Source organism: Lipotes vexillifer, unplaced genomic scaffold, assembly GCF_000442215.2.
Source record: "Lipotes vexillifer unplaced genomic scaffold, Lipotes_vexillifer_v1.1 scaffold342, whole genome shotgun sequence".
Classification (NCBI taxonomy): Eukaryota; Metazoa; Chordata; class Mammalia; order Artiodactyla; family Lipotidae; genus Lipotes; species Lipotes vexillifer.
Window position 1 is genome coordinate 4,552,579 of NW_006786802.1, and position 12,382 is coordinate 4,564,960.

The window sequence follows — 12,382 nt, forward strand, 5'->3', positions numbered from 1 at the left end:
AGCGAGAGGCTGGAGGATCGGGGCCCTTTGAGGAGGATCGGGGTGGCGGGAGAGCTGCCCCTCCCCCCCAAAGCCCCAAACCCGTCATGTTCCCAAACCTTTCCTTGGTCCTCTTCTCCGCGCCCCGCGAGCCCGGGATCCAGGGGATGGAGAACTCGGGGCGAAGGAGCGCCGAGCCAGGCGGCGAGCGGGAGGGAGGCCTGGCCGCGGGCGGGAGGCGGACCGGCGTGGGGCTGGCTCTTCCCCACTCGCTTATTTTTTTTTTTAATGGGTGCGGGGGTGGGCTGCTTTCTGGTAGCTCTTAAAGAAACGAAGAAACACTCAAGAAACGGGACTTCCTACCCCCAAATCCCGCCACGGGACTCCCTCCCCCCGCGGGCCGGCGCGCCTAGCGCCGGAGGTGGGAAGTTCGCCGCGCGCCTGCAGCCCGGGTCCCCAGGCCCCGCCGCCCGGCCCCACCCCCCACCCGGGGAGGCTTAATTCCGGGGAGGGCATGCTAATTTGGGTCGGCCCAGCCCGGGACGGGGGGGCCGAGGGAGGGAGGGGGGCTCAGGCCGGGGCGCCTGGTGCGCAGAGGCGAGGAGGCAGGCCCCCGGCGGCCCGGCCGCGGAGTCCCTGGCGGTCGCGAAGAGGGTTAACCCAGTGTCGGGCGGCGCGGCGCGCAGAGCCAGCCCCGCGGCCGGCTTATTGGGCCAGCGCGCGGAGAGACAGGGGTCTGCAGCAAATCACGAACTAATTGATTAAGGCGAGCGGGTTTGAATAGCGCTGGCCCGGTGCCAATCGCCTTTCAAAGAGCCCCTCTATGATTAATCGCAATGCATTATTGATAATCATAATTATAGCAGGACACATGCGCGCTGCGCCCGGGGCCGGGGAGCCGGGGAGGGGGCGGGCGGGCCGGCGGGCGGGGGGAGCCGCCGCCGCCGCCGCCGCTCGATTTCCGTAATTTTGAGAAGATTTTTTTTTAGTAATTTTTTATTCTGCCCCAGCTGATGTTTGAGCCAGCATGTCGCGGAGGAAGCAAGCGAAGCCTCAACATTTCCAATCCGACCCCGAAGTGGCCTCGCTCCCCCGGCGAGATGGTGAGTGCTCCGGCCGCGCCGCGGACACACACGCGCACACACGCACTCGCACTCACACTCACGCGCACTCGCACCCACGCACACGCGGCTGACCCCTGCGCCCACCGCCCGACCGCGGCACTGGCGCCGCGTTCCGAATCGCCTTTTCGACTCCGCGATTTTTTTTTTCTCTTTAATTTTCCATTTGCCTTTGCTGGGCTTCCCCCCTTGCAACGGGGAAAGCAAACACTTCTCCCGGCAGGATCTTTCCGGAGTTGTTGGGTCCTCCTGTGGGGAGGAGAGAGGGCACGCCGGCCTTGCTTCTCCGTCCCGGCTTTTCCGGGGAGCGGAGCCCGGAACCCGCCAAGCTGCGGCAGGGGCCCGGGTGCCCGGCGGGGCGCGGGTGCGGGCAGAGGCCGTCGGCCCCTGCCTGCGCTGGGCTCCAAGCGCTTCCCGGCCTGCGCCCGGGGCCCCGGCCTGGCCTCCGCCGCCCTGGCCCTGCTGCCTGAGGGAAGGAAGTTTACTTTGTGCTCTGGGCTCAACTCGGAACGTGGGGGGAGCTCCCTGCGCCGCGCTCCCCCTCCCCCCAGCGCTCCCACTCCTCCTGGGCCCGCACCGCGGAATGGGGTGCCTTTGGGAGTTCGGAGCTGCAAGAATATGGAGACCTGTGTTGGGGCGCCCGTGCCTGACACACCGGGGTGGAGGCCGGAGTGGAGAGTGCTCTTTGCAACTGGGTGCTCCCCAGACTGAGTGCCGGCAGACGGGGGAAAGTGTCGGTGTCCGGCTACCCAAGTTTATCCCAGCATCTCTTCTCCCAACACATGCATCCCCCGCGCCCCCAAGAAATCTTTAAACTCGGTTGGCTCCCGCTGAGGATCGTGGTACCTTGTACTTCTAGGAGTCGTAAGGGTCGTTTTTTCAGACCTGGGGTGCTATCTAGCCACGAGAGAATCCTCCTAAAACAGAGGCACTGGCTTCTTACGATGGAGACGACAGCTGAGGGGTCCCGAAGGGAACGAACAAGTCCAGAGCAAAGTTTGTGTTAGGGAGCTAAGGCCGAGAGTGGGAGAGATCCGGGCAGGGAGTCGGGGGTACAGAGGGAGGACACCTCGAATCCTTCCTTATTCCTAAAGGTGTTTCACTTTAGGGGCCTCCGAGCTCCCAGGCCCAGGGCCAGAGGCGATGGAGCGGCGCTCGGGCTCGGTTCCCCGGGCACAATGCTCGCCCCTCGGCTGCGGAAGGATGAGGGGCAACCCCCAAGCGGTCTCCGCGACTCGGGATGCCTCTCGGGATGCTCCAGTCCCGGGCGTCATTTTGGGATGTGGAGGAGGGAACTGGACCCCGATAGGGCTCCGAAGCGTGCCCTTTGGTCGGCACCTCTGTCCCCTAAACTCTGCGGCCGCCCGGGCCCCAGGGTCGCGGGGTCCTTCCTGAGAGGCCTGCTTCTCAGCAGAGCTGGGGCGCAGGGACCCGCGCAGAACCCAGGCAGAGAAGCGAAGGGACTCCCACCCCCTAAATCCTGACTGTCCTGAAAGGGGACTCCTGGCGTCGGGGGGTCCCTTAAGAAATTGGGGAGAACAGAGACCGACTGATTAAGGAATTTGTTTACAATATTTGCTCCCTCCACCCCAGTACTTTCTGGAGCTTCAAGCCTTACCCAGAGCCTCTGCGATTTCTCAGTCCGCTGAGAAGAACCCCTGATCCCCGCTTTCCACCCCAGGCGAGACCGGGTAGTCGAGGTACAGTGAGGTGAAATTACCCAAGGCCGCTGCCTCGGTATTTTTCTGGGTTTTCTCAGCTGGTCTCTTCTGCATCTCACTCCCACACCCATCTTTCCTAAAGTTTCTAGTGAGACCTTCCTCACAGTAATACTGTTCAAGTTAACAGTTTGTAGAGGACCAAACCTCATGGGAGGAGAGGCAAGAGTTTTTTAAGTCTTTTTTTTTTTTTTTTTTTTTTTTTTAATAAATGTGTACTGATTTTCTGTATTTTCAAAAAAGAAAAAATAAAGCCTCGGGCTTCCCAGAGAACTGATGCTTGCTAGATCTTTGCCTTTTTCCTGTCGCCTTCTGAATCCAGAGTTTTCAATAGTTAAGGCTTCTCATAAAGCGATAGCATAAAAGGAGTTCACTACCTCTGACCATTATTATTTATTAGGACTTTTTTTTTTGTAGTTTATTTGAGCTTTGAGGTAAGTTAGTTAAGTCACTGAATCAAGTTTCCTTTCTTTCTTTTTTCTCTTTCTTTTACTTTTTTCCTTCCTTCCTTCCTTTCTTTTTTCTTTCTTTTTTATCCCCCAAAGCTGGTTCATTGTCCTAAGAGGCAGTAAACTGTTAGGGGCACCGTAGGAAACACTCCCCTCCCAGCCCCCTTTCTCACCTCTCCCTACCCCCCTCCTTTTCTCCAGTTGTAATGGTTTTAGATTATGACTGTTTTTACATGGTTGAACAATAAGTTTAGGAGAAGCTGCCTAGAGGGTAGATTTTGTAATAGGGTTACAGGATTTAGTATGTTGTAATAATATTAGTACACAACTAATCCTCCTCCATGTCTGATTTACAGGAGGGCCTTACACACTCCAGTTCTTTTTATTTGGGAATAGTTGTGAGATACAGAGAACTGAGAGATCATGACTTGTCTCCAAGTTACCTTTAAAAAGTCACCACCTTTCATGCAGTATATTCAGCAGCCCATTCTTCTATCCACCCAGAAAATACACTTCAAAGAGTTGTCTGTCGGGTTCTGTTTTTTGGTTTGCGGGTGTGTTTGTTTGTTTGTTTTAATATACACAAAATTGTTAAATTTTTAGAAGATAAACCTTTCCTTAAACAATGTGGTTACTTTTTTTTCTATCTTGAGATGGGCTTAAAATATGGCAAATGAAGTGTTGAACATACCAAATGAAATCTAGTCGGCGGTACCCTTAGCAGATGCTGGCACCTGCAATTTCGTGAGCTCGGCCCAGAGTGGGACCTAGAAAAGTTTGTAGACCCCAGTTACCAGAGCCCTGAAGGAGCGACTCCCAAGGCTGGGAGCAGCCAGGCTTGCTGTGCTGCATGTCACGCCTGTGTGTGTTTAAGTGTGTGCGCGCATACAAAGAAAATCCCAGCCAGGCTCAGCAGCCCGGAGGATAACTTCATCGGAACAAGTTCAAGAAAACAAGATTATTTGGTCAGTCTTATGATGTTCATATTTTAATTCTACTTTTGGTGCAGCTGCGAAACCCTAAAGTAAACTGGGGGATTTTTCTGTTTCCTATGAAACCAAGATTTTAGCACCTTACTTGTCTCTTAAATGATATTCAACAAGTCTCGAATTACTTGTAGAAAGATGACTGCCATTGGGAAAATTATTTACCGAGATAAATAATTCTGAGGAACGGGCACATTGGAATCTAATGATTTTATATGTGGGTTCTTTACTAGAGATTTGGATTTCAGGTGTGTGTGTGTGTGTGTGTGTGTGTGTGTTGGGTTTTTCTTCTTTGGGTAGTGTTTTTAAGATTCCTGGAACTACATGGATGGCCCACTCAGACTCCATTCATCTATTAAGAAAGGATTTCGGTGCCCAGCTTTTTCAAGGAAAAGATCATATTGGAAGAAAGATAAAAGCATCATGAACTGGAGATAACACCCTGCCTCTCATATAAAGTATCATAAAAATTCCTCTTATTTATATTAATAATGAAATTCTATTATTTACCAAAGTAATTTACTCATTGTGAGCAGCTTAATGGCAACACATTGATTTCTGGGCCCAAAGGTTAGAGAGAACTGTAATTAATTGCTTTTTTTGAAAAACGGACACCTGCACGATAAGGCAGTTGGAAAGTACTCATGTTTAATCAGGCCTATTTTAAGTTTGTGGCATAATGGAAGATTCTGGTTGAGAAAATGCAAACTGTTTGGGGGGGATTTGCTGCAGGCTGTACACACTTCCAAAAATGTGACAAACACACAAACAAGCGAAGGGTGGATGGACACGAGAAAGCGTGTGTTAAAGTGGATTTGTGATACCGAATGTTTTGTGATTTATTTTACATCCAGGTTCACCTATGGTTTATAGGCACGAGTGCCAATTTATAGGTTATTCTTTGGGGACTTTATTTCATTTCTTTCTACTTTCGCAGGTAGCAAGTTGTCTTGACCCACAATTCTTTAGAAAGCAGAAGCCCAAATTTTTAATGCAGAGATCTTACCGAAAAGCTGGGGGAGACTTAGACCAGCAGTTCAGTTTTTTTGAAATTGGGAAAAGCCAAGCGCAGTGGAGTAACCAGAACTAATTTCTTCTGTAGACTTAATTCGGTTTTTCTAAGGTACCGCCTGATACAGCTAGCCCAGTCTTCCCAAATATTCTTAGATTACCAAAACGGCAGTCATTGAGCAGCTGAACGAAGGAGATGGTAAATTATCCCAAGAACCAGCACCCCTCCCCCTCCAAAAGAAAAAAAGTCGGTGTGCCAGGCTTTGGAAAACCTAGATGTGTCGAGCTGTTTTAACCTTTGCTAGCCTCCTCCCATGCAGAGGTGACAAGGTCCAGATCATAATATGTCCTTCAGAATCTTCCCAGTGACCCCCAAATTGAGTCTCGCTAGTCACTTAGCAGGAAGTTCGAAGTTTATTTTAGTTTCACCTTATCAGCTTGGCTTCTTTTCCTAACCTTATTCCCCTGTCACCCTCAGATGCCAGACCCCCAAAGGGGAAGATTGACAGGTAGTTCCCATAGCTCAGTTTTACCCTCAAACAACAGGGATTTAGTTTCTTGTGCCTTTGCCAATGTTTATGTAGTCAAAGTTTAGATCTCGCCTTAAGCAGTCTCTTTTACGCGTCACTGGAAGAGGAAAGCCACAAAGAAGTTTTTGAACAAACCCTTGCAACTGGAACCCCATCTAGTGTTCAGTTTGATTCATCCAAGGGGAAGACATTTTCCCCTTTCATTTATTGTGTATATTAGGTGGGCTGGTATCACGATTTTCAAAGGACTGTCTTGTCCGTGTTGTTATTTTTTCAGAGATTTTCCCTTGTATTCTTCCCCTCAGGAATACGCTAATCCCAGTCAGAACAGTGAGGGGACTTGAAGGGGGCCAGTAAAATGTGTCATGTGGTTGCATATCCCATAGAGGAAACTTAAGACATTACAGAAAATATGCATAGCATATGTGGCGGTGTTGAAAATTGCTTTGGAATCTTAAGCTGGATATTCGGATGCAGGTTTTTCCCAGGTCTGTGAAAGAAAAAGAAAACGAGAAAAGACCAATAAATCAAAAATGTTTGTGATAGCCTTTCGAAATTGGTCTACAAAAAGGAACAGCCAGTTAAAATGATAGTTTCCAAAATCACAATCTTGTGAGGCTTTATTAAAAATGTTAATGTGAGCTGAAGGTAACGGGAAGTAAAGTGAAGGGTCTTTCCGGGGAGCTCCAAAAAAGGAAACTCAACATGGTACAGTAGGGCTGTTGTGTTGTTTTGTTTTGTTTTGTTTTCCTGGCTGGCTAAACCTTTCAGTGTGGGGCATAGTTGTATTTTTGTTTTCTCAGCAGACGGATACACTGGAACACTTCAATTTTCTGTCTCCTATTCTGCAATGTTTAGTTCAGATGATGAACACTGACACATTTGAAATGGGCATCAAGAACCTAAACAGTACAATGAGAACTAAAACATCTGGGATTTTCATATACATTGGCTGGAGCTATAAGATCACCTCCTCTCCTGACCCAGAGTGGGGAAAAGAAACCCAGAAAATTCCAGATATCTTCTTGTGTGTACATACTTAGAAAACCACTGCTTCTTAAATTTTTCTACATGACCGCGATTACAAAATTAATTTGTATGCAAAATCCATAGGAGAGGAACTGGAATATTGTTTTCACCATAGTACAGGGAACAAGGCAACTGTATTTACTATAAGGGGGTCACCAGTTGCAATCCTGTGTAACAGATTATTGAGAGAGATGCAAGATAGCAAATGGTCAGAAAAATGAATTAGAACGTGTGTGTGTGTGTGTGTGTGTGTATCTTATCATAACTTAAAATATTTCCTTTGGTAGTTAAAGATTCAAGCTAGTCCTCATGTTTTGTCTTTTTTTTTTTTTTTTTTATAAAGCTGTTTCATTGGAATTCTGTTCAGAAGGCAGATAGATTTAAAGTTAAGAACTATGATAGTGTAGCGACACCTGCTTTTGAAATAAATCAAAATAGATATCAGGATTTTTTTTTTTTTGGTGTTCATAAACATCAGGAAGTTAAATTAGTTGACTCTACAGTGAGATCAAATGTCAGCTTATTAAAATGTGAAAATCTAAGCTAAAATATAGGCAGCTTTTTTAAAACACAGTCTCTTTCTTAGAAGAAGGCAGGCACTTATTTTTAAATGTCTATATTTTCCATCCAGTTAGCACAACCCTAAATGTAAAAATGTTCAGGTCGAAAAACTTGAAAATTCTCAAGTGAGTCTTGAAACAGCACAAATGCAGAATTGGAGCACAGGAAAGTAATAATCAGCTAAATCCTGTAAAGTAACCTTTTTTATTTTCTCTCTATATTATGAGAATATCAGATGTTTGCAAGTTATAAAGAATTAAAAATGCCCTTTAATCGTGAGCACAGATGTGCTAAATATTTGAAGCAACTGCATTGTAATGTGTACAATTGACGAAGTCAGTTTTCTGATTTCCCTTGCTAGTTATTTAGTTCTGAATCTGTCATTATTTGTCTAAGCCCAGCTGACCAAGCAAAACTGTGTTTTAAAGTGGCTTTATGTTTTGATAAATGTGAGCTGGTTGAAAAGTATTTTCCACTGAATGCAGAGCTTAATAGAACATGCTGACATAATAGTTTTAATGCATTTTGTTGAAAATGTGTGAACAAACAGAATAGCTTTTGTTCCTTCATAATTGGCTGTAAAAGTAGATGGAAACATAACCATTACATATGGAAATGTGCAAAGAGAAAGAAATAACATTTCGGTTGAATATATTAGGAATTGCATTTCCTAGTTTAAAATAAGCATCTGAAATGGATGCATCATTTAAAATTGGTTGTCAAAATAAGAAACTTTAAACAGAATTTTTGTCACATTATTTTCATCCCAAGTTAAGCAACATAACTTTAGCGTATTTTGTTTACATTATTTTAAAGCAGGGAGAGAGACAGAAAGGGCTTTAAAACAGCACCTTGAATGTGCAGAGGAATCCTGTGCCAATTAGGATGATTAAACATTAAATTAAAACTGAATCATTATTGGTATTTTCTGCTCCAACCAAGATTTGTTTGGTATTGTTAATGCATTTTGCACTATACCCTTGCGGAGATTAAAAGATGGGTATTAGGAAAGCTAGCTTGTTAAGTATAACTTAGCTACTCAAATAACCCTCCCAGTGAATAAAGTGCGCATACATTTGGCATACTTTACCAGGGCTTCTAATCAACTGTGGTATCACTCAAGGCAAACAGAGTTAAGGAATTTTCAGAAGTTAGTATTTGGGTATTAATTATATTTTCTGGGATGCAAAACTACTCAAGCTTTTCTTTTCTTTTTCCCTTTTTTTTTTTTTTTTGATGTTTACTACAAAGAGGCAAATGGCAGGCTCTTTTGAGTCAACTCTAAGTTTACTGAAAAAGCAGCATTTTGATTTTGCGTTTATTCATATTTGCAATTAGTTTTTTTTTCCCCCCCTGCAAGTTTTCTGGGAGATTCAATTTGGAAGTCATGGAAACTAACTATTATCTGATTCAGTTCTGCAGAAAAGCACACAGGGAGGTAATCCTTGAATTAAACAGTTTTTTTTTTTTTTTTTTTTTTTTTTTTTTCACAGCCTTCGGAGATGACCACACACCATTTGTACAACAGAAGTTGGTGTTCCCCATGCTGGGCAAACAATGGGACGCCATCCTGTCTTTGAATAGGATGTTAGCTTGGAGTTGGAGATTTTTATGTTTAAAATGGATCTTAGTGAGAAGAAGTCTGAGCAACCAGTGGAAACAAACATGAAATAAAGGGATTTTATAATGAAAGGTTCAGGACAATCTGTTAAACAATTGATAACAGTTAAGAGCAAACTGTTTTTAAAGGCGTTCAGACAAGGAGAATTGCAAAGCATTTCCAAACTGGAAACCAAGAATTATTCTTCACTTCCCCTTATCTGGACATCTTTTTTTAAGTTGATGTTTAATCAGAAATGTAAATCCTGTGCCAGTCTTTATACATAGAGCACTTCTGTTGAAATATTTAGAGGCATAATGTTGCCATTTGGAGCATAGTGGCGTATATTCCTTGATTCGCGGGATGGTAGCCACAGTTGCATTCTTTAATTTTAAAAACAAACATGCCACAGGGTGATATATAGGTGCCAGGCAGGCCTTGTAACGGATTATGATCATTGTGTTTCTCTCGTGTGTGCGTGTGTGCGTGTGCGTGCGTGTGTGTGTGTGTGTGTGTGTGTGTGTGTGTGTGGCGCACGTTGCTTTCTCTTGTATTCAACTGAGTCTTGAACGGTCTGGAGGATTTCTTACTGATGTGGCTAAAGTGTGCTTGTCACGGATCAGACGTAGCTCAGGTTCTAGGTGGGAGCTGGAGGTGATTTTCAAGTTGTCAGTCTTCAGCTTGGTGATATGCATTTTTTTCCCCCTTGTCAACCACTGATTGGAACCTGAATGACTACAAATTAGTTTAGTGACAGAACAAACTGTCACAGATATCTTTGAATCAGTTGAAAATGAATAAGGTTGACAGAAACTCAAGAGCCTAATAAGTCCTCAGGATGGTGGCTGGACCGTCTCTGGATGAGTAGACAATAACGTGTATAAAATATTGGAAATCAATATTTTGCTATGGAATTTCATTATGCACCAGTGTCTGCAGTTCGCAGTATTTTATATCTTGATGGATTACCTGAAGGTCCTGGCTCTCGGAGATACCAGATTGATAGGAAGTCCTCCAACAGCCTAAAAATTTAATCATGATTGTTCTTAGGGAATATTGATTGTTTTTCAGGGGCCACAGTTTTGAGTTTCGCAGGGAGAAATGAGTTGATCAACCCCTTTTTGTTTTTTTTGAAGTCATGGATGTCTGGGTGTCCTGGCTCACTCGCTAACCCTGCTCCTTTTGACGTTTGCAGGAGACACAGAGAAGGGTCAACCCAACCGCACAACTAAGAGCAAGGATGCCCACGTCTGCGGCCGGTGCTGCGCCGAGTTCTTTGAATTGTCAGATCTTCTGCTCCACAAGAAGAACTGTACTAAAAACCAACTAGTTTTAATTGTAAATGAAAGTCCAGCGTCCCCACCTGAAACCTTCTCCCCCAGCCCCACTCCGGATCATCCAGAGGAACAGATGGACGACACGGCTAACAAGACAGAGCAAGGAGACTGCAGTGACCTGGCGGAACCCCACGGACCGGACGGGGAAGAGTCCATGGAGGTGGAGGCCCCAGTGGCCAACAAAGGCGCCAGTGGCCCCCTGAGCAGCGGTGGCGACAGTAGTGCCCCCCCAAGCTGCAGCAGCGGCAGCTCCTGCCCAGGTACCTCAGCGATCACAACCTCTCTACCTCAACTCGGGGACCTGACAACACTGGGCAACTTCTCTGTGATCAACAGCAACGTCATCATCGAGAACCTCCAGAGCACCAAGGTGGCAGTGGCCCAGTTCTCCCAGGAAGCGAGGTGCAATGGGGCCTCCGGAGGCAAGCTGGCCGTCCCGGCCCTGATGGAGCAGCTCTTAGCTCTGCAGCAGCAGCAGATCCATCAGCTGCAACTGATCGAACAGATTCGTCACCAAATATTGCTGTTGGCTTCTCAGAACACAGACTTGCCAACATCTTCTAGTCCTTCTCCAGGTACTGTACGAACATCTGCCAACCCCTTGTCCACACTCAGCTCCCATTTATCTCAGCAGCTGGCGGCAGCAGCTGGGTTAGCACAGAGCCTCGCTAGCCAATCTGCCAGCATCGGCGGTGTGAAACAGCTCCCCCCCATCCAGCTACCTCAGAGCAGTTCTGGCAACACCATCGGTCCATCCCACAGCGGCTCTTCCCCCAGCGTTCACATATTGGCGGCGGCAGTTCCCACCCCATCCTCGGAAAAAGTGGCTTCGAGCGCGGGTGCCTCCCACGCCCATGCCGGCAGCCCCACAGTCTCGGCATCTTCCTCACCAGCTTTTGCAATAAGCAGTCTATTGAGTCCTGCATCTAATCCACTTCTACCTCAGCCGGCCCCTGCTAACTCGGTTTTCCCCAGCCCTTTGCCCAACATCGGAACGACGGCAGAGGATTTAAACTCCTTGTCTGCCTTGGCCCAGCAAAGAAAAAGCAAGCCACCAAATGTCACTGCCTTCGAAGCAAAAAGCGCTTCGGACGACGCCTTCTTCAAACACAAGTGCAGGTTCTGTGCGAAGGTCTTCGGAAGCGACAGTGCCTTGCAGATCCACCTCCGTTCCCACACCGGAGAGAGGCCGTTCAAGTGCAACATCTGCGGGAACAGGTTCTCCACCAAGGGGAACCTCAAAGTCCACTTTCAGCGCCACAAAGAGAAATACCCTCATATCCAGATGAACCCCTATCCCGTGCCTGAGCATTTGGACAACATCCCGACCAGTACCGGCATCCCCTACGGCATGTCCATTCCTCCAGAAAAGCCGGTCACCAGCTGGCTAGACACCAAACCGGTCCTGCCCACTCTGACCACTTCAGTCGGCCTGCCGTTGCCCCCGACCCTCCCAAGCCTCACCCCCTTCATCAAGACCGAAGAGCCAGCACCCATCCCCATCAGCCATTCTGCCGCCAGCCCCCCGGGCTCCGTCAAAAGTGACTCCGGGGCTCCCGAGCCGGCCTCGAGAAACCCCGGTGGGCTCCCAGAGGAAGCGGAAGGCTCCACTGGGCCCCCCTCCAGTGGCAAAAGCGAAGAGAGCGGCGTGGTCCCCAGCTCAGCCCCAGCCGTGAGCACTGGCGTGCTGAGCTCCCTAGCATCCGACGCTGGCCCAGGCAGTGCCTCGACTTTCACCAACCCTCTGTTGCCGCTCATGTCCGAGCAGTTCAAGGCAAAGTTTCCTTTTGGGGGACTCTTGGACTCAGTCCAGGCCTCAGAGACATCCAAGCTTCAGCAGCTGGTCGAAAACATTGACAAGAAGGCCACTGACCCCAATGAGTGTATCATCTGCCACCGGGTCCTCAGTTGTCAGAGCGCCTTGAAGATGCACTACCGCACCCACACCGGCGAGAGGCCCTTTAAGTGTAAGATCTGTGGCCGGGCTTTCACCACGAAAGGGAACCTGAAAACCCATTACAGCGTCCATCGTGCTATGCCCCCGCTCAGGGTCCAGCATTC

General features: G+C 47.6%; 1 protein-coding gene across 1 annotated transcript in view; it reads left to right on the plus strand.

Annotated features, from left to right (window-relative positions):
- Positions 1–1,006: 1,006 nt before the first annotated feature.
- The window catches only part of SALL1 (spalt like transcription factor 1), a 14,194-nt gene continuing 2,818 nt past the window's right edge, over positions 1,007–12,382 (plus strand). Inside the window, 2 exon segments of the mRNA XM_007459470.1 lie at positions 1,007–1,082; positions 10,180–12,382. The exon segment at positions 10,180–12,382 is cut by the window's right edge and continues 1 nt beyond it. Of these exon segments, the coding sequence (XP_007459532.1) occupies positions 1,007–1,082; positions 10,180–12,382 (2,279 nt within the window).